The 22,426-nt window shown below is 45.6% G+C and overlaps 1 protein-coding gene across 1 annotated transcript in view; it reads left to right on the forward strand.

Moving 5' to 3' along the window:
* Window positions 1-22,426, forward strand: part of BOP1 (BOP1 ribosomal biogenesis factor) — a 204,715-nt gene that overhangs the window by 87,237 nt on the left and 95,052 nt on the right. The window contains exons 4-5 of the mRNA XM_033934857.1: window positions 11,540-11,694; window positions 14,299-14,416. Of these exons, the coding sequence (XP_033790748.1) occupies window positions 11,540-11,694; window positions 14,299-14,416 (273 nt within the window). The remainder of the gene's footprint in view (window positions 1-11,539; window positions 11,695-14,298; window positions 14,417-22,426) is intronic.

Below are 22,426 nucleotides of genomic sequence, written 5' to 3' on the forward strand. Positions count from 1 at the left end.
TAAAAACAGGTCTAAGTTCTCAGAAGGTCAAAGTGACCAGATAACCACTGCAGACACAAAGTACAGACCCCCCCCCCACTCCCCCAGTGATCACTGACCCTTCCCCCCACAACACCATACATCAGCACCTGGCATAGGAAAGCCTAGTAGAGCTTAAGTAGTCTGGGGGAGGTGGGCTAGTGAACCATAGAGAGGAGGGCCCAGGCCCGTAAGCTACTCTAACCACTGCATTCATGGTGGAAAATGTGAGTCCACCAAACCCCCAAAACCCTACTGTACTGCCACCTACAGCCATAAGGGCTATTGGGGTGGTAGACAGTTGTGGTGAGATGTTTATATGGCACCCTTTTTGTGAAGTTCACAGCAGTGCCCTATCTGGGTGGCCAGTCTATCACTTTGCTGACCCCTCCCATGTCCAAAAGGTCTTGTTCTAGGCATTTTGGACTTGGATGAATTTTTGGATGAGAATGCAGTATGTAGATGACTTGGCGGTCTGGACGATCAAACGGCTGGACATAAAATTAGATGATTCTCGGAAAAAAAATATTTTGGACGTATTTTCCGAGAATGGACTTTAGACGCTGCCAACTTTGGGCAACTAGCACTCTAGGCCCCAAACAGGGTTTTTTATGATGCCCCTCTAAGGATCTAATACCAATATACATAATATACACTTTACAGTGCAAGATTTATCCTAACCTAGGAGAATCCATTGGCTGTAGGCAGAGGAGTTAGGGGAAGCGGGATGCTTTTGATTGCTTTTCTAAAGTTGAGGAGTCCTTGAAGTTGAAGGGCATGACTGGAGGGTGTTTTGAGGCATATTTCATCGGGGGAGCAGAGGTTCAATCCCAGCGCTCGTCCTTATGACCCTGGGCAAGTCACTGAACACTCCTTTGGTCAGATTGTGAGGCCAAATTTGAGTACCTGAATGTAAAAGCGCTTAGCTATAATACTCAAATAAGAAGAAATCATGCTTTAGGTACTTTTCGCATTTCAGCTGGTCTGAAAGTGGGTGAGAAGCAAAGATCGGGACTGGCAGGGGCGCTCCTTCCCCCTCCCCCCACCGAGGACGTCTCTGATTTCAGCTCAGCTCTGGCTTTAATTTTCTGCAGGTTCTGCAGCTGTGAGGATTAGATTTAACCATAACAAGCGTGAGTAAGTGAGGAAGGGGAAGCGGCTGCTCATTCTGAAATCTGAGGCAATGGCTCACACATTTCATCAGGCAGAACGTGGGGAGGGTGAGGGGTGTCTGGAGAATTTCTCTGTCTGCCAAGGGGACCATGGTGCGCGGGAGGGAGAAGAGTTTGGGTGAAGGATAACAAATCCAGCAAGATCTCTTTCCCTCCCTTCCCTAACCTCACCTAGGTCCTCCCCCCCCCTCCCCCTCTAACAGTGTAAAACAATTTATTGTAGGGTCAACCCAAGAAAAATACAAAGACACCTGCAGAGAATAACAGGACAACTCGGTTGCTTATACAGCTATGGCAACATTGCCCTTGTCCCATAACTTCAGAGGTCAGTCTGCAGGGAAACAAACCCACCTAACTAACCGAATTGAATCCACCTTACAAGGAAAGTGACCCCCTCCAAAAGCATTTGCCCCATGTCCAAACTGTATCTTTCCTCCCTCCTCCAATCCCTACGCCCTCCCACCCATCCTTCCAGACCTAATCTTCCATTTGTGTGCCGCTCAATACCTGTGCAGGCTCTAGATGAGAGGGGTAGAAGGAGGGTTAAGGAGGAGAGAAGAAGCGAGAAGCTTGTGGGTTCAGTTGTGGCTAGCTTCTTTTCTGATCGCTTCGGGTAGTTCATTCCAAGTAAGCATGGAGTGGAACACTCACCTGTAATGTAGATTATTTTATGTTAATGATTCTCCTGGAGGTGGACCAGACCTTTTAGAATAGTAGGGTGAGGGGGGGTGGCTGAGTTCCCTTGGGTGTGAATGGAAGCGAGAGCACAAGGCTGGCAGTGACAGTGGGCTACCATGGCAGACCTACATCCTGTTTAAAGTCCTACTGCGTATATGGTGCGGCAGGGTAAGCGAAAACCAAGAAAACATTTCTGCCATCTATAAGACCCCCGAACCTCTCGGGCTTCCCACTCCATCAGTTCATGAATATGCAGTCTCTATTCCCAGAAGGGGGGGGGAGTCCCCGGATGTCTTTCCAGCACCTTTTTATGCTCACACTTTCACTGGTATTGCAGGTTACCCAGTTCATGGATTTTAGATCCTAAGAACAGCTTTACTGGGTCAGACCAATGGTCCATCTAGCCCACCAAGCCAGATCACTAGTTACTGCAAAAAGTCGCAACATTCCTTACTACCGATCCAGGGCAAGCAGTGTCGTCCCCCATGACTATGGACTTTTCCTCCAGGATCTTGTCCAAAGCTTTTTTTAAAAACCAACTGTGTTAACCGCTCTTGCCACATCCTCAGGCAATGCATTTCAGAGCTTAACTATATTTCCTCCTATTGGTTTTAAAACTATTTCCCTGTAACTTCATCAAATGTCCTCTAATCTTTTGAATTTTGATGGAAGAATAAAAAAAATCTATTCTTTTGTACCCGTTCTATAACACTTAGGATTTCGTAGGCTTCAATCATATCTCCCCTCAGCCAAACTGAAGAGCCCTAACCATTTTAGTCTTTCTCATACGAGAGGAGTTCCATCCTCTTTATCATCTTGGCTGCTTTTCATTGAACCTTTTCTAGTTCTGCTATATCTTTTTTGAGATAAAGCAACCAGAATTGAATGCAATACTCCAGGTGAGGTTGCAGCATGGAGGGATACAGAGGCATTATAACATCCTTGGTCTTGTTTACCATGCCTTTTCTAATAATTCCTAGCATCTTGTTGGCTTTTTTGGCCTCCGCCGCACATTGGGTGGAAGATTTCAGCATATTGTATACATTGACATCCAAGTCTTTTCTTGGTGCTGACCCCTAAGGTGGACCCTAGTATCTGGTAACTGTGATTCGGGTTATTCTTCCCAATGTGCATCACTTTGCATTTGTTCACATTAAATTTCATCTGCCACTTGGATGCCCAGTCTTTCAGTTTCCTAAGGTCCGCCTGCAATTTTTCACAATCCACATGCATTTTAACAACTTTGAACAGCTTGGTGTCATCTGCAATTTTAATCACCTCACTCGTCGTCCCGATTTCGAGTTAAATAGCACCGGTCCTAGTATAGACCCCCTGCGGCATTCCACTGTTTACCCTCCATTTCTGATAGCTCTATCCTGTTGCCTTATAGAACCTGCTTCACTGATTTCAGTGGGTAGAATCAGGGAGTGCAAATAACACGTGGCATTGGGATGTTCGTTTTCAAAACCAGAACTGGCCAAAAAGTTTCTTTTCTGGACCTGGGTAATGCGGCAGCATTGTTGCTTCTGGATTGTGGTGAAGCTGCGAGAAGATAGGTGTATCGCTTTGTGGCAACTCTGCAAGCTCACTCAGACAAGTTCCTACACAGCACTAGGTCTGTCTGTCTCTCTGACACGGGGCTCAGATCTGTTATGGCTTCTCTCTACCACCAGATGGTGGTAGAGAGAAGCTGAAATGGCCCATGCGATCTGCCCAGTAAGGTAGGTGGGGGTGTAATTGCCACTTTGTTTATGGTTGAAGTCCTCCCCCTCACCTTCTAACCCAAACTTAATTAAATGTGCAAAACTCATTTCACTGCTGTTTTGAGCTGTTTCTTTTCCGTCCCTTTGTCATTTAAGAATCCTCTATAAATACCCAGTGCCTTTATGCTGAAGCCAATCACTGGCCACAAAACCTGTCTTTGACCATCCCAGGACTGAGCTGGAGCAACTGCAGAAGTGAATTTCTAGACTACATGTGCCTTGCCGACAGTCACAGGCCTGATGTCCTGTTAAGTGGTTAAATTGAAAGGAAAGCAGGCCACTGGAACTCAGTGTATGCTTATACTTGTCCAGATAAATGTGGACTCCTGCCCCCATGTAAACAGTCCCAAGTGCTATCACCTACACGTCTTCCCTGTTGTACACCTGTGTTTGACTGGAGGCACTTTCTCACCATCACCACAGGGTGTCTCCATTGTGCACAAGCATCCTGGGGTGGGGGCACTAAGGGGCATCTGGTATCATGTGCTCTTGTGCTGCAGTGGGATTTCCTGTCCTGTCCTGCCCTTTGCCTCTGGGCATCTTTGTCAGAGTGCACATACTGCAATGTTGAACCAAATCCGAAGATAATGGGACAGGTGGAATGCATTTCACGCCTCCTCTGGGGGTCGAAGATGTCTCTGATGTTTAGAGGGTGCTCAGGTTCCCTGACAGGATGATCTGATATCTTAGCAACATTCTTCTTACTGACTCCTTTTTCAAGGTCGGGAATGAAAATGACCTTTGAAAGGGACGGCCCCATATTAGGAGAGCTTCAGTGAAGTGTGCGGATCAGCTGCTTGTACTGATGCTCATTTAGGGACCAATTTACAAAGCTGCGTTAGGCACAAACACACGTGACACACTACAGCACCACTAAAGATTTGTCTTTCATTATATTGAGGGGTGGGAGGGTGTCAGGGGAGGAGAGTAGGCGTTCTGGACTAACTACAGTAGTTAGCGAATCTACATTGCCACTGGTTAGTATGCCGATAATGCAGGAGCCCTTACTGCCTACATAGTAGGTGGTGCTAAGTGCTCCTGTGGTAATTTTAAAAATTGGCCACATTAATTCAAGGCTGCTAATACGAAAAAGGGCCCCCATGTAAGGACACAATAAGGCCTGTTTTTACCGCAGCTTAGTAACAGGTGCTTAAATGGAAGCCCAAAAGCAGGGAAGTGAAGACGATGCCGGATGGATGTCTACATTCTCCGTCCCACATGCAGCAAGATGGATCAGGAGCAATTACGCGTATTTTTTCAAATCATCTGAGTACAGGTCTTACGTATCTCGGGGAGTTGGGGATGGGAGACATTTTATTCTGGAACTTAGCAAGTAAAATGAATAGTTACTGGTTTGTTGCTTTGAGAATAAATGTGCCTTTGTTTGCTATATAACTTTGACCCCTTAACCCTCCATTGCATTAGGAACAATATATTTGTGCAGTGTTTATCTGGGATTTCTTAGGGAGAGGAGGAGCGAGTGGTTTTTTGGATGGGTCATTTGGCCTTTATCTGCCCTCATGTTTCTATAACCATAAAGCTCTATGACCTTACAATGCAAGAGTTAAGAGCCTTAGCCTACATGGAGAGGAGGAGATACTAGATGGGTCATTTGGCCTTTATCTGCCATCGTGTTTCTATAACCATAAAGCTCTATGACCTCACAATGCCTATAGGGAGAAGAGGAGATGGTGGATGCTGCGGATGGGTAGATTACCGAACATGGCTGTCCGGCGAGCAGCCATGTTCCATATGTTCTCCAGTACAGGAAGGGGGGGGGGCGATGTTTCATCAGCCCTAGGTCTCTCCACCCCTTTAGGGGTTCCTGTCACTAACTCTAGCCTGGACCATTCTCAAAAGTCAAAATTAGCCCCCCCCCCCCTTCCAGGCCTAGTACAGAGGTCCTTGCTTGCAGTCGTGATTCAGTGTCAAAGGCTAAGAAATCCTCCAAAAGTGACAAACAAGAGTTCCCAGAAGGCAGCTGCTGCCCCGGATGAGCGGTTTCTCCCGGAATTTATTAACATACTCTTCCAGGCTAAATTGGCCAAGAAAAATGTGCCAGCTGCATCTCCTTTGGCATCTGTGATGGCTTCGGGTGCTCCCCCTCCCCAGGACACAGGTCTTAAGTCCTGATTTCTCCAAATTGTCCAGGGATGATTCGCTGGCCAATGATACGGATGACCAAGATGATTTGACGATGCACTACCACTGCAGGGGATGTAGTGGCGCTCACAGATCTCCAAGATCCAGATGTAGGAGAGGTTCCGGATCTGGGTGAGGACTCCACGGTGCAGAGATTCTTTAAGCCCTCAGGAGTTGAAATTGGAGGCTGAGCAATCAACAGCAGCGGAATGCTCTCTTATGAGTAGCAAGAAGCCGCAGGCTTCATCCTTCCCTGATCATCCAGACATAGCAAAGATGGTCATGGATCACTGGGAGGCACTGGAGGGTCCTTTGCGAGTTGTTACAGCCATGTCCAAGCTCTACACGATGGCGGATGCGTTTAATCAGTGCTTTGCATCCCCGAAAGTGAATTCCCTGGTAGCACAGGTCACCAAGCGCACTTCTCTCCCTAGGGATGGAGGGGTTGTTCTAATGGACACACAGGACTGTAGGATTGATTTTGTACTCAAACGGCTCTTTGACTCTGTGGTCTCTGAGCTGTAAGCGGCCATGGCCACTTCTTTTGTGGCCAGAGCTTTCCATTCAAAGCTTTGCCATGATCCTGACATTATAGTGCTCCAAGATCTCCTCTTTTTGATTTCAGGCATGGATTATGTAGCAGACGCCTTGTGTGATCTCTTCAGAGTGGTGAGCAAGCTCTCAACGTACTCGGCGCAGCAGATGTTATGGATCTGGCAGTGGTCTAGTGACTCATCCTCTTAAGGCAACCCTGAGTAAATGACCTTTTAGAGGGCAATTATTGTTTGGTAAAGGCTTAGAAGACCTCATGGCTAGTGTGCAGGACTTAACACTATATCATCAAAACATGCCATATCAACATAAGAAACGCATAACTAAATCAGAATGGTGTTCAGTGTAAAGTGATCAGACAGACAATCTTAGTGCTATAATTGTGAAATAAGCAGAAGTTGTGGTGTGCAGGACCATAAACCCAAGTCCTTGCCCAAAGCAGGCCCTGGTCCTTTTGCGGTAGCGCTATAGAAATAATTAGTAGTAGTAGTAGTAGTCTGCTCTTGAGAGCTAAGAGAGAAGCCACTGCTTGCCCTGGAATCGACAGCATGGAATCTATCCCGTTTCCCCCAAAGAGCACAGAATAGGTTACAGGCTAATATATTTCTGCCAGGTACTTGTGACTTGGATTGGCCACTGTGGAAATAAGATGGGCTAGATGGACCATTGGTCTGACCCAGGATGGCTATTTCTATGTTCTTAAGTAACCTCAGAATATACTTTTTCATGGAAAGGGTGGTGAATGCATGGATTGGCCTCCCAGGGAAATATTAGTGATGAATTCAAGAAAGCAGAGTAACATAGTAGATGACGGCAGATAAAGACCCGAATGGTCCATCCAGTCTGCCCAACCTGATTCAATTTAAATTTGTTAATTTTTTCTTCTTAGCTATTTCTGGGCAAGAATCCAAAGCTTTACCCGGTACTGTGCTTGGGTTCCAACTGCCGAAATCTCTGTTAAGACTTACTCCAGCCCATCTACACCCTCCCAGCCATTGAAGCCCTCCCCTGCCCATCCTCCTCCAAACGGCTATACACAGACGCAGACCGTACAAGTCTGCCCAGTAACTGGCCTTAGTTCAATATTTAATATTATTTACTGATTCTAAATCTTCTGTATTCATCCCACGCTTCTTTGAACTCAGTCACAGTTTTACTCTCCACCACCTCTCTCGGGAGCGCATTCCAGGCATCCACCACCCTCTCCGTAAAGTAGAATTTCCTAACATTGCCCCTGAATCTACCACCCCTCAACCTCAAATTATGTCCTCTGGTTTTACCATTTTTCTTTCTCTGGAAAAGATTTTGTTCTACGTTAATACCCTTCAAGTATTTGAACGTCTGAATCATATCTCCCCTGTCTCTCCTTTCCTCTAGGGTATACATATTCAGGGCTTCCAGTCTCTCCTCATACGTCTTCTGGCACAAGCCTCCTATCATTTTTGTCACCCTCCTCTGGACCGCCTCAAGTCTTCTTACGTCTTTCGCCATATACGGTCTCCAAAACTGAACACAATACTCCAAGTGGGGACTCACCAATGACCTGTACAGGGGCATCAACACCTTCTTCCTTCTACTGACTACGCCTCTCTTTATACAGCCCAGCATCCTTCTGGCAGCAGCCACTGCCTTGTCACACTGTTTTTTCGCCTTTAGATCTTCGGACACTATCACCCCAAGGTCCCTCTCCCCGTCCGTGCATATCAGCTTCTCTCCTCCCAGCATATACGGTTCCTTCCTATTATTAATCCCCAAATGCATTACTCTGCATTTCTTTGCATTGAATTTTAGTTGCCAGGCATTAGACCATTCCTCTAACTTTTGCAGATCCTTTTTCATATTTTCCACTCCCTCTTCGGTGTCTACTCTGTTACAAATCTTGGTATCATCTGCAAAAAGACACACTTTTCCATAACCCTTCAGCAATGTCACTTACAAATATATTGAACGGGATTGGTCCCACATAGATAGATGTTCCATCTTCTCTTTTCAGAGTGATCCATATTGATTCTTCCTCTCCCCAGGTCGCTTGGATATTGATCTTTACATAGAGAGCTACTCCTCCACCTTTATGACCATCTCTGTCCTTCCTAAAAAGATTATATCCCGGTATGTTTGCATTCCATCCATGGGATTCACTGAACCATGTCTCTGTGATAGCGACAATATCTAGATCTGCCTCTAACATCAGGGCTTGCAGATCATGAACTTTGTTGCTTAGACTGCGAGCATTTGTGGTCTCGCTTTCCAGCTATTTTTCAGCGATAATCTCCTTTTTCGTATGGATTTTTGTTTCGTTTCACTTTCCGTTGCAATACTAAGAAATGAGTTGCTGATATTGCTTATGTTGCAGTGTTTACTACTATCACATCTTTTCTTTTGCTGGGGGTGGTCTCTATAATTGTCCTTCGTGCATACACCACCCCCACCTTCTAGTTTAAATGCCTAGAAAAATATTGTCTAAATTTCTCTGCAAGGTTTCTTTTTCCTGCTGTAGTAATATGTAGCCCATCAGTGCAAAATAGCTTCTTGTCCTTCCATGTATTTCCCCATCCTCCTATGTACCTGAAGCCTTCTTGATGACACCAGGCTTTGAGCCATCTATTAAAGTCCTCTGTGTTTTTCACTCTTTGCTTTCCCTTTCCATATGCAAGCAGTATTTCAGAAAAAGCTAAAGTCTTAACAAAAGATTTCAAACCCTTACCAAGCTCCCGAAAAGCTTTCTGTGCTACAAGTGTGGAGTTGTTGGCCAGGTCAAATACCTTGGGACAAATATCTTGACTGTCTAAAGAGAAGAAGGGATAGGCAGACTTGGTAGGCCATATGCTTGGTTTTTATCTGCTTTCACTTTTCTCTGTTTCACTGTAAATTGTCAGAGAGAAATCAAACATGCTTTGGTAGTGGAGTGAGTTCTTGATCCAAGATGACACAAGACACCTAAAATGTGTGACACTAGTGATCAGGGTATCATCCAGTTCATCCAACGGGAATAGTTTTAGATGGATTAAGGATAAGTCAATTTTTCTTAAGCCAGGGCACATTCATAGACAAAGATGAATTTAATTGAGCTGTGCACCAATGTCTATGGCGGTCATGCGTGAAAATCTCGCAGAATTGTGATTGGAAGCTGAACTAAGCTGTTGGCCAAGCCTAAAGCAGTTTATTCCATCAGCTCCTTGGATTGTAAATTCTCCAGTACCCAAATGCTACTTTCCTTGAGCTACTGCAAAAAAAGCATATGCTAAATTCAGAAAATTCCTTCTGCTGTTTGTCTTCACCCTTGAAATCAGAGGTGGGGAAAGAAGAGAAAAGGCAACCCAGCACAGCTGGGAGAAGGAAGGAGGTGTATGATGTGTGTGACACTTCCATATTGTCATTGACAGTGTGTGTGTGCACAAACGCTCTACAGTACTTGCTTTGTAGCTGTCTGGATTAGAGGTCTACATAAGAACATAAGAAATGCCACTGATGGGTCAGACCAGTGGTCCATCATGCCCAGCAGTCCGCTCTCGCAGCACCCTAACTGAGACTAGCCCTACCAGCGTATGTCCTTGTTCAGCAGGAACTTGTCTAACTTAGTCTTGAATCCTTGGAGGGTGTGTTCCTCTATGACAGACTCTGGAAGAGTGTTCCAGTTTTCTACCACCCCCATGGGAACAGGGATCCCCCCTAGGTTCATGGGACTCTCACAGGGATGGACGCTGGTTCTCCGGGGTTTGTTCCAATGTTACCTCTAAGCTTTTTCAATCCCTCAGCATACCAGTTACTGATTGCCACTCACATGGAAGAGCTCTGTACATCCACCAATCAGGGAGACAGAGCTGGAGCTTGATGGCCAATCATGAGCACTTCTTTGTAGAAGTGCTCCCAGATTGGTGGATGTGCAGAGCTCTTTCAGTAGTGAGCCTTTGCGTGAGACCTCACTTCAAGAATCTCATTGGCTCTAGCCTGCCACCACTCACTGCAGCTGTGCAAAGGAGCACGGGAGAGACTGGGCAGCATAACTGCAGCTCCGGAGCTAGACTACTCTGCATTAAATTGCTTCAGCCCAGCAGGTACCAACATTAAATATGTAACTTAAAAAAAATTTAAAAAAAAAGAACGGAGGGGGGGAGAAGTGCTGCACTGGGCATCTTCTTTCTGATCATCAAATTCTGCCTTAAATCTACTTTTTTGGGATAGCATTTTGTTGATATGCCAACCCCACCCGACTGGGGAGAGGGAGGGAGAAGGGGTTTTGGTTTTATGCTTGTTCTGGCAGATGTCTGACTTTGTTTTGAATTTTCTGTAAAACTCAATTAAAACTAAAATCAAAATGGTCAGAAGTAAACTACAAAACCATGGAATAGAGGGAGATATACTAAGATGGAGAGGCAAATGACTGGAGAACAGAAAGCAGAGAGTGGGCATAAATGGGAAGTTCTCAGACTGGGAGAAAGTGACTAGCGGTGTGCCCCCGGGCTCGGTATTTGGGCCCATCTTACTTAATATTTTCATCAATGACCTAGAAGAAGGAACATCCAGTGAGATCATCAAGTTTGCAGACGACACAAAGCTATACCGGGCAATCAGATCGCAGAAGGATAGCGAGGAACTCCAGAGTGACTTGTGTCAGTTAGAGAAATGGGCGGAGAAATGGCAGATGAAGTTTAATGTGGAAAAGTGCAAAGTAATGCATTTAGGCAGAAAGAACAAGGAACACAAGTATAGAATGTCAGGTGCAACTCTGGGTAAGAGCGAACAAGAAAAGGACCTGGGTGTACTGATAGATAGGACACTGAAACCGTCAGCACAATGCGCGGCAGCGGCAAAGAAAGCAAATAGAATGTTAGGCATGATAAAGAAAGGAATCACGAGTAGATTGGAGAAAGTTATAATGCCGCTTTATAGGGCAATGGTCAGACCACACTTGGAATACTGTGTCCAACATTGGTCTCGCAACCTAAAGAAGGATATAAAACTGCTGGAGAGGGTGCAGAGACGAGCAACGAAGCTAATAAGAGGTATGGAGAACTTGGAATACGAGGAACGACTTAAGAGACTGGGATTGTTCTCCCTTGAGAAAAGAGACTGCGAGGGGATGTGATCGAGACTTTCAAAATACTGAAAAGAATTGACAAAATAGAGCAGGAAAAAATATTATTTACAATGTCCAATGTCTTTTCATTACCCTAACATATGGTTTTATGCCTTTTGCTTGTGTTCTCATTGCAGGATATTCGGAATACAGTCGGGAATATCCCCATCGAATGGTACCAGGATTATCCCCACATTGGTTATGATCTGGATGGCAAGAAAATCTACAAACCGATCCGTAATAAAGATGAGTTGGATGAGTTTCTGGACAAGATGGAGAATCCGGACTACTGGTAAGAGGAGCCAGAAGACAGTTTCTTTTAGAGCTTTCCTTCTTCCCATTGCTCCCAGTTATCAGATTTTGAATGTCCTCTCTACCTTCCTGCAGTTTTGCTCTCTAGTTCCTGTTGAAAGACGCGGGGGTGGCTCCTCTCACGATCCCCACCTGCGTCGGACTTCTGACGCAGGTGGGGATCATGAGAGGAGCCGCTGCCGCGTCTTACAACTAAAAAATACAATACGGCAAGGCGAGCAGGGAGCAGGCCAGACTGAAGCTCCGAATTGAACTGCCAGTTGACCGGCTCCCTTGCCGGAGTTATTTTTCAGTTTAAAGGTGCCGCCTTGGCTCCTGTCACCAGCCGCACCTGCTTCAGAGAAGACTTCTAATGCAGGCGGGGATCGTTAGAGGAGCTGCTGCGGCACCTTTAAACTGAAAAATAACTCCGGCAAGGGAGTCGGCCAGATCACCATGGCAGCCACTCCCCCCTCCCGCTCTCTCTCTTGGGCTACTCTCCGGGAGCAGGCGAGTGAAGCCCAGTACTTCCGGGTAGCTAAGGGGCGGAGCGCGGCAGGTGCCCAGAGTCCGGGTGGAGAAGCCGGTGCTGGAGCCGCTCGCGCACATTAGCGTGATTAACGCGCCCCGCAGGGCTTAGCGCGCACAAATTCCATCTAAGGCGCATTGAAACCTTTAAGGTTGGGGGGAAATAATGGAAATGAGCAAAAGAAAGGCCTGAAAGCGCCAGGGAGGAGCCACCCCCAAGACAAAGATGCCAGCAGAAATGGAAGTTGGAGTTTGAGCCAGTGATGTATGTGAGGTAATTGCTTTTTATGTGAAAACATAAAAAAAATGTACAGAAGTTCAAAAATGTAACTATTGCAGACTGCTTGGGGGGGGGGGAAGGAAGGGAGGCCTACTGCTGGACAGGGGGAGCAGGAAGAGGTGCTGATGGACAGGGGGGAGGTAAAACAAAGGGAGAAGGGCTGCTTCTGGATAAGGGGAGCAGTGAAGGGGTGGTGGTGGACACAGGGGAGGTAAAAGGAAGGGAGAATGGACAGGGAGAACATGCAAGGGGTGGTGGTGGACAGCCAAAAGAAAGAGAGAAAGAAAGACAGAAATATAGAAAGCGGCTAAGGAGACAGAGAGAGAAAGAAATAAAGACAGACACACACACATATATTCTAGCACCCGTTAATGTAACAGGCTATTCAGTGAGGGTCTGGGCAGGGAGAGCGACAGAAAGAAAAAAAGATAGAAAGAAAGAAATAAAGATAGACAGTGGGAGGGAGAAAGAAAGATAGAAATAAATAAATAAAGTAAAGACAGGGCAGGGAGAGAGACAGAAAGAAAAAAGATAGACGGGGCAGGGAGAGAGACAGAAAGAAAGGAAGAAAGAGACAGGGGGGCAGGAGAAAGACAGACAGACATCTATTCTAGTACCTGTTAATGTAACGGGCTTAAACACTAGTATATATATATCGCCCTGGTTAACAAGACTAAGAATGTTATAATGCCCCTGTATCACTCCACGGTGCGACCTCACCTGGAGTATTGCGTTCAGTTCTGGTCTCCTTATCTCAAGAAAGATATCCTGGCACTAGAAAAGGTTCAAAGAAGAGCGACCAAGATGATAAAGAGGATGGAACTCCTCTCGTATGAGGAAAGACTAAAAAGGTTAGGGCTCTTCAGCTTGGAAAAGAGACGGCTGGAGGGAGATATGATTGAAGTCTACAAAATCCTGAGTGGAGTAGAATGAGTACAAGTGGATCGATTTTTTTCACTCTGTCAAAAATTACTAAGACTAGGGGATACTCGAAGAAGTTACAGGGAAATACTTTTAAAACCAATAGGAGAAAATATTTTTTCACTCGGAGAATAGTTAAGCTCTGGAAGTCACTGCCAGAGGTTGTGGTAAGAACAGATATCGTAGCTGGTTTAAAGAAAGGTTTGGACAAGTTCCTGGAGGAAAAATCCATAGTCTGTTATTGAGAAAGACATGATGGAAGCCACTGCTTGCCCTGGATCGGTAGCATGGAATGTTGCTTCTCTTTGGGTTTTGGCCAGGTACTAGTGATCTGGATTAGCCACCGTGAGAATGGGCTACTGGGCTTGATGGACTTTTGGTCTGACCCAGTAAAGCTATTATGTTCTTATGTACTCTATTCTTTCCTTTCCAAAAAAAGAAAAGTTTAAAGGGACATTTCTTGCATACGCAGAGTAGCCTTACTGATGCTGTAATTGATGGGGTATGGGTGTGCATTACAAAGGTACCACTTGGTGCTTTGAGAGATGCATAATGGAGTTTTGGTGAGTTCACTGGAAATGATCAGGTTGGATTTTTGGTGGGTTTTTTTTTAAAATTTTCATCTGTTGATAGAAGGAGATAACATCCACTTGCTCAAGATGTGCAGCTAACTAAAGGAAAGAAAATGATCAGGTATGACATAATTTCACCTTCATTGGACCTTTTGAAGTGCCCCTTCCTTTCTTCACAGACACACAATCAGTATGCCGAGGGGTAGGAAAGAGTTCTATGAGTGCTGCTTTGTATGCTTTTCCCTACTTGTTCTTTGCATCTCTTTCAAGTCTTTTTTTTTCTCTTCTCCCCCCCCCTCAATAGGCGTACAGTCCATGATAAAAAGACAGGTGCAGATCTTAAGTTGACAGATGAGCAGGTGGAACTGGTGCATCGACTCCAGAAGGGACAGTTTGGAGATGTTAACTTCAACCAGTATGAGGTAAGAAACCTTCGGGGAGACCTCTCTTCAGCCAGGGTATTTTGCACATACTCTGACAGAAATGAACCTCACTCTTGTGCCAGAGTATGTCGGGCTAATTACTAATGCTTGCTTCCAACTTGAATTGTTCCAGAGAGATCGTCTATGTGGCAACACATCAACTTACCTTTTTAATCCGACTGATGGCACCCAGTACACTTGACAGAATTTTGTATCTGTTGCACATGTTTTCTTGGACTTTCCTTGCATTTGCTGATACTTGAGGATCTTCTCCTTCTTCACAACCAGAATTGTACACAGTACTCTAAATGCCATACCTTACAGCCCACAATTTTCAGTTTTTAAATTAATAGACCAGATCAGTTTGTACATAAAATCATAAACAAACAGCTTGGTAAGTATACAGCAATCACAGGTTCATATGATTTCTTCAATACACTTTCTACACCCTTTCCTCCCTACCATCCTCTTTCCACATGATCATCCACCTCCAAATTCCCCTATTATACATGGTGTAGTGCAGTTAGTTTAGAAACATAGAAATAGACGGCAGATAAGGGCCACGGCCCATCTAGTCTGCCCACCCCAATGACCCTCCCCTAGTTTGTACATATCATACCAGCCACTCGACTCTGCCTGAATTAGCTTCCAATCCAATTTGACTGGCTGCTTCCAACTCGCAGCCAAGTCAGCTGGGCAGCTTTAAGGGTCAATTGACAGAAGTTCAGTTCACCCTCCTCCAAATCTGTCCCATACCTATTTCCCAAGTGGCATGTACTCTATATACTGAAAAATAAACTGAGATTTTTGGGCCCAAAAATGAGGGTCTCTGCTTATATTCGGGTCATCGCCCATTCGCCCCTTCCTGAACTTGTTACAGGCCTCCACCAGGCCTGCCGTATGGCCTTGCAGGACTTGTGAGAACTCGTGGCAGCCATTCAGCAAGCGGCTCAGCACCTTGCGGCCATTCAGTGAGGGGCTTAGCGCGGGGCAGGAGCGCGGAAAGCTCACTCTTGCTTGGTACACTACTGGACTACCAGGGATTCAAAAAGGTACAAGGAGGGAGGCCAAAGGGAGGTAAAAAAAATTGGCAGAGTCTGCTGGGAAAGGAGACAGGAGGGATCCCTCCTGTTCTGGCCCACCATGTCATACGGAGGCCTGCAAGATACAGGGCAGGGAGGGCAGCTGGGTGCAGGGCAGGGAAGGGGCGAACCTGGCAGGGAGGGAGAGGGGACAGGAGTGGGGGGGGGGGCAAGGCACATGACTATTAACACCCCCCCCACCCCCGGTCTTATATTCAAGTCAACCTTTTTTTCTCCTTTCAAATGCAGTTTTTCCCAAAAGTATATCTCGAAGCAACCCGGAGGAAAGTAGGTAGTGTTTAACTTATAAATAGAATACTCAATCACAATCAATGGAACAAGTCTATTCAATCCAAAGATCAACTGTATACCAGACTTGAGTGACTCGAAAATAATTATTAGTCAATTTCTACTGAACTCTCAGATGCCTGCTCTGGTGAATCATCAAAGATTTCTAAAACCAGAATAGCAGGAGAAGGTATCATTCATTGAGAACAGTAGAAAAATTTTGTGCTTCAGTAACAAACTATAAATAAATAAATAGTGTAGAAAACTCAAACGTCACAATTATCTTTGGTTTTCAAGTGTCGGTATTGAATTCATTGTAGTATGAATAACCCTACGGGGACCCGTTTCACCATCTCTGGCTTCATCAGGGGTCAAAAATTGTGCAGCTTAGCTTGATTAACGAGACAAAATGGCGCTGACCATTTGATGATTCACCAGAGCAGGCATCTGAGAGTTTAACTTATAAATAGAGAAATATATCCTGGGAAACCAATCCATATTTGGTTTGAAGCTCTGGAAAGGACTCGGAGCAAATCTGCCCAGTAGCAATATCGCAAAGTTGCCCTGCACACATTAGCCCCTTTACCTCAAAAGTAGCACACACTCCTTCTCCCCTAGCTGGGGTAAACGCAGGGTTAAATCTCAAGAGAGTAAACCACGAGTATCAGCATCCCTCTAAAAGGAGCCCTTAAACTTCCCTTCAGACCTGCAGTGTAGTTTCTACCGCACATGGACTCTGTGTTTTTGTGTTGACTTGGAGAAATCTCACCTACTGCGGATTGCTCAGTCTTCACCCATTGTTTACACTCCTGTGCCTGTCATTCAAGAATTGCCCTCAACTGAGCTGCTTGAAAGTATTTGACTAGATTAGGAATAGCCAGGGATTCAAGAAAAGGTTGGATAAGTTCCTACTGGAACAGAACATACGCAGGTAAGGCTAGATCTAAGGGTCGCCACGTGAGCGGACTGCTGGCACGATGGACCACTGGTCTGACCCAGCAGCGGCAAATCTTATGTTCTTAATACCTGCCTCCCCACTCGAGGTCACTTATGAGCCCAAATAAAATCGGAAAACTTTTCTTGTAAATTATCCAAAACCGAGTGCTTTACCTATATCAGTAGTGTCTGGAATAACAATAACAATTGGGGTAAAATCATCTCAATACGTCCTAGTAATGAAAAGCTGCTCCTCTTCCATTTATCTAAGTCCCTCTAGATCCTATGTAAAAGCAGTTTATAGCTAAGATCATAGAGATCCGTCCCAAGGGGTCCAAAGTAGATCTCATAGTCGATTGTACCCACTGAAAAGAGAAAGAGTCATTGTAACTCTTGAACTTGATCTTCCCCTAAGATCACATTTACTATCTCGGATTTACTCAAATTTATCGATACTCGAGAGGGTCCAGAGAAGAGCAACAAAAATGATAAAGGGCATGGAAAACCTCTTACATGCTGAGAGGCTGGAGAAGCTGGGGCTCTTTTCCCTGGAAAAACAGAGACAGAGGTGATATGATAGAAAATTATAAGATCATGAAGGGTATAGCGAAGGTAGAGAGGGACAGATTCTTCAGACTGGCGGAGGCAACAAGAACTAGAGGGCACTCTAAAAAATTGAAGGGAGATAGGTTCAGAACAAATGCTAGGAAGTTCTTCTTCACTCAGAGGGTGGTGGACACCTGGAATGCGCTTCCAGAGGAGGTGGTAGAGCAGAGTATGACTTTGGGTTTCAAAAAGGGACTGGACGAGTTCCTGAAGGAAAAGGGGATCCAGGGATACAATTAGAAGGTTACTATACAAGTACAAAATGCTCTAGAGTAATAGATCACTACAGGTCATTGACCTGGGGGGCCATCGCAGGAGCAGACTGCTGAGCATGATGGACCTATGGTCTGACTCGGCAGAGGCAATGCTTATATACAGGACACTAAATGAATAGGGAATACACGATTTAGGTAAAGGATCACTTACAGGTCATGGACCTGGGGGGCCACCACGGGAGCGGACTGCTGGGCACGATGGACCCCTGGTCTGACCCGGCAAAGGCAATGCTTATGTTCTTATCTGGAAACCAGACACAGGTCCATAAATATTCAGCTCTTTAAGCACCACTGTCAACGAGCCTTCTGGGTCTTGTAATGTAAAAAGCAAGTCATCTGCAAAAATACTTAATTTATACAGCGGCCCCCCTGTCTAGTACGGATCCTTCTAATCCATACATTCTCCTGCACTCTCTGAGCAAAAGGCTTAATTAGGGTAAATAAGATGGATGATAGGGGGCTTAGTCCCTCGCTGTAAGGGGAACGTTTCAGAGTAACTACCATTCACCTTGATTCACCTTGACCAATCCCTCATCCGCGGTCATCTATTTTACTCAAAAAGAGAATCCACCTCCCCACTCTTGGTCACCTATGAGTCCTTGAGCAAAGTTGGGGGGGTTTATTTAAAGTCTAGAACCTTTACTTTTGAATGACCTCTCTCCATGCCTTTCTTAATCTATGCATTCATAAGCACCAATTCTAATTTGGCCCATCCTGCAAGGGTTCCATTAGCAACTGCTGGAACAATTCTCCCTGGAGAAAATACAGGATCTTCCTATGCAAACATCTGGCCTATTAAAATCACCTATTAGTAGTCCAGTTTGTTCTTGCCTTTTCAGAGATGCACTGCTGAATTTTAAGATATGGTTTATGATTGTTTTAATTTGCTGTACTGCCATTCATGGTGATTAAGTGTAAAAAAATTAAGAAATGAAAGGAACACCATTCCATTAATAGGAAAAAGGTTGAAGAGGGAGAGAAGTGGTTAATATGTGAAGTAAAAATTATCTAGCACCGTGATCTGAGGTATAAATTCCAGTTCTTGATCAAGGATGATGCCCAAGTCCAAGGATGATAAGGATAGCAGATGTCCAGATTTCTCCAGACAGGTCCTCTTTTTAGAGGTGTCTGGATGGTTTCCTGGGCTAGGGAGTTTGTTCGGGTTTTGGACTTACTCTCTCCATTCCAGCCTTCACCCTGGACTTGGGTAAGGCTCTCCGAGTCTTCCTTGTTCCCAGTACCTCCTCCGGCGCTGCCATTGCAAAACTTCAGGCAGCCAGCAGCATTAGTAACAAGATCTGCTGCCCCAGAAGCCTTTGCTCTGCAACAATCCACCTGCATAGAAATAGAGTGAAGGTTTCTGGGGCAGGTCGAATGCAGCAGGATAGCTAATGTTGCACACTTGTAACAGACTAAATTCCTTCTTTGTGTCCGTCTTTACAAAGGAGGACACTGCTACAATACCAGATGCAGTAGAAATGTTCAAAAGAGTAATAGAAGACAGCCTCACCACAGTAGAAGTGGACTTGGACCAGGTATACTACCAGATCGACAAACTTAAAAGTGACAAATCCCCTGGACCGGATGGAATTCACCCGAGAGTCTTAAAAGAATTGAAGGTTGAAATCGGAGAGTTATTGCAAAAACTTGCCAACCTGACAATTAGAACTGGACAGATACCGGACGATTGGAAGATAGTGAATGTCACACCAATTTTCAAAAAAGGATCAAGAGAAGAACCGGGCAACTACAGACCTGTGAGCCTTACGTCTGTCCCTGGAAAGATGGTTGAAGCACTGATTAAAGATAGCATAGTCCGGCACTTAGATGCACAAGACCTGATGAAAGCCAGTCAACATACTTCAGGAAAGGGAAATCATGTTTAACGAATTTATTTCAGTTTTTTGAGACCGTGAACGAACAAATTGATAGTGGAGAACTGGTGGACATAATATACTTAGACTTCCAGAAAGCGTTCGACAAAGTTCCACACAAAAGACTTCTCAGGAAACTACAAAGCCCACCCCTCCGACGTCAGCAGCTCTCTGCAGCCGAACTCCCCCATAAAAGGGGAGGAGCCAACGGCGCACGGCGAAGGCGAGCGGCAAAGGCGCTCACCTTAGCGAGAGCGCCTTTGCGAAGGGCAGAGTCAGTACACCAAGAAGGGGCAACAAGGTAAGGAAGCTAGCAATAAATAAAACTAAATATCCAATAAGAACATATTAGCAAAAACAGAGTAAACTAAGCAGACACAGAGGGCATTTACATATGTACCAGCAGCAGTACACAAGCACTTACATACGTAACATCAGCAGGACACAAGTAAACTCCTAACTTAAAGTAAGAACATCAGCTAACACAGAACACCACATTACTTTTTACCAGTCAAATGCAACACAACTAGGAGTAGATACAGACCGAAACATATAACAAGGGCATAAAGAAATAGCAAGCGGGCAAAGAAGAATACACACACTCACACAAGCACAAGGAACCAGTAAAGTAAAAAAGAGCACTCCAAAAAAGGCAGACACCAATGGAAGCAGAGGGAATCCAGAAGATGAGCTTTCCAGTGTTCTGCACTGTCTGTCATATGTAAGACTACCTCCCCTCGGGGAGACAGTCGTAAGTATGCGGTCGGTGTCAGGAGCTGTAAAGCTTGAAGAAAGAAGTCAAGCGACTGAAGTACAAGATACAGGAACTGGAAGGACTTCACATCACAGAGGACCCAAACAGGACAGCTGAGAGAGAGACACATCGAGAAAGAAGTCAGGGAGCTCGAGGATTTCATTGAGGAAGCCTACAGGAGGCGGGTGGAAGAGAACGAACTTCAGAATGCAGATGAAGTTACACCAATACCATCATGCAAGGGAGAACAAGCAGTTGACCTCATAGAAGACACTCTCAGAGGAACATTGCACGAGAGGGAGAACAGGGCTAGTCGATGCCAGGTGAGGAAGCAGTGAAGCACACCAAGGACATTGACCTGAGACCGAAGCGAAATCTAAAGAAGGGAAAGTCTGCGATCCTAGTGGGAGAATCGATCCTGAGGCATGTGGACAGCCACATAGCAGGAGGGAGAGAGAATCAACTGGTGATCTGCCTCCCAGGAGCGAGAACCAAGGACATCGTGAACAAAATTGGAAGGATCCTGGAAGGAGATGAGACGGAAGAGACCACAGTAATGATCCACATCGGGACGAACAATGTCAGCAGGACTACAGGAGAAGCACGCTGATAGAACAGTTCAAGATTCTGGGAAGGAAGCTGAAGATGAGAACCCAGAAGATAGCGTTCTCAGATTTCCTACCGGTACCGAGGGCAGATGTGAAAAGACAAGAGGAACTACAATCAATAAATGCATGGATGAGGAGATGGTGTGAGGAAGAAGGGTTCCACTTCGTGAGGAACTGGACAACGTTCTGGGGCAAGAGCAAGCTCTACAGGAGAGATGGACTGCATCTGAGCGCGACGGGAACAAGACTTCTAGCAAACAACGTCAGGAGAGGAATAGAACAGGCTTTAGACTAAGAAGAAGGGGAAAGCTGACAGTCGACCAAGCGTTGATGATTCAGAAGAACGTATCCTGTGAAGATACCGAGGGGAAAAAAAGCTGGGAAGAAACAACAGGAGTCGACAAACCCAGAAGAGGAGGTTAGAAAGATTGTAACAACAGAGAAAAAACTAAAGACCGAAGCACAGGGAAATGAAATACCGACAAGGAAATACCAGGATCTAAATTGCATATATACTAATGCAAGAAGCCTAAGAAACAAAATGGGGGAATTAGAAGCCATGGCCAATGCAGAGGACATAGACATCATTGGAGTCTCTGAAACGTGGTGGAATGAAGAAAACAAATGGGACACAGCACTGCCGGGGTACAAGCTCTATCGCCAGGACAGGTCAGGACAAAAAGGAGGTGGAATAGCCCTATACATAAAAGAAAGCATACAATCGACAAAAATGGACACAGCAGAGACGACCAACAAGCTAGAATCGCTATGGGTTAAAATACCTGGAAGGAAAGGGCCTGAAATAAAGATGGGCCTATACTATCGTCCGCCCGGGCAAACCGGAGATATTGATGAAGAAATGGAAGCCGAGATGAAGCGAGAATCCAAAAGCAGTAACACGGTTGTAATGGGAGACTTCAACTACCCCGGGATAGACTGGAGTCTTAGAAGCTCAAATTGTGCTAGGGAGACAGAATTCTTAGAGGCTATATAAGATTGTTTCATGGAGCAGCTTGTTAGAGAACCGATGAGAGGAAATGCCACTCTGGATCTAATCCTAAATGGGTTAAGGGGACCTGCAAAGGAAGTAAAGGTAGTGGGACCATTGGGAAACAGCGATCATAACATGATCAAGTTCAAGGTTGAGGTAGGAATTAGAGAATGACACGGTGGCGGTTTACCTGCGGCCACCGCATTTTAGCCGCGGGTCACCGCCGAAAACGGGGAAGAAAACTAGCAGTCGCTGCGGCGACGGGGACAAGGCCATTCACCGCCCACGGGGCGGTGAATGGGTCTTGTCCCCGCAGTGAGGCATGAAGGATCGCGCGGTCCCCACAGCTCACACCCGCCTGCCCAATCGATTCTAGTGTTTAGCCAGCTCTCTCCCTTCTCCTCACCTTAGTTTGTAGATTTTCTTTTTCGGCGACCCGCACGCTATCAAAGAGCCGCTGCTGCTCAGTTTCGATCTTCTGCTCTGACGCAACCGGAAACAGGAAGTTGCAGCAGAGCAGAAGATTGAACACTGAGGAGCCGCGCGTGTGCGGCTCTTTGGGAAAGTGTGCAGGTCGCTGAAAAAGAAAGCCTGCA

Source organism: Geotrypetes seraphini, chromosome 2 (genome assembly GCF_902459505.1).
Source record: "Geotrypetes seraphini chromosome 2, aGeoSer1.1, whole genome shotgun sequence".
In the NCBI taxonomy this organism is placed as follows: domain Eukaryota; kingdom Metazoa; phylum Chordata; class Amphibia; order Gymnophiona; family Dermophiidae; genus Geotrypetes; species Geotrypetes seraphini.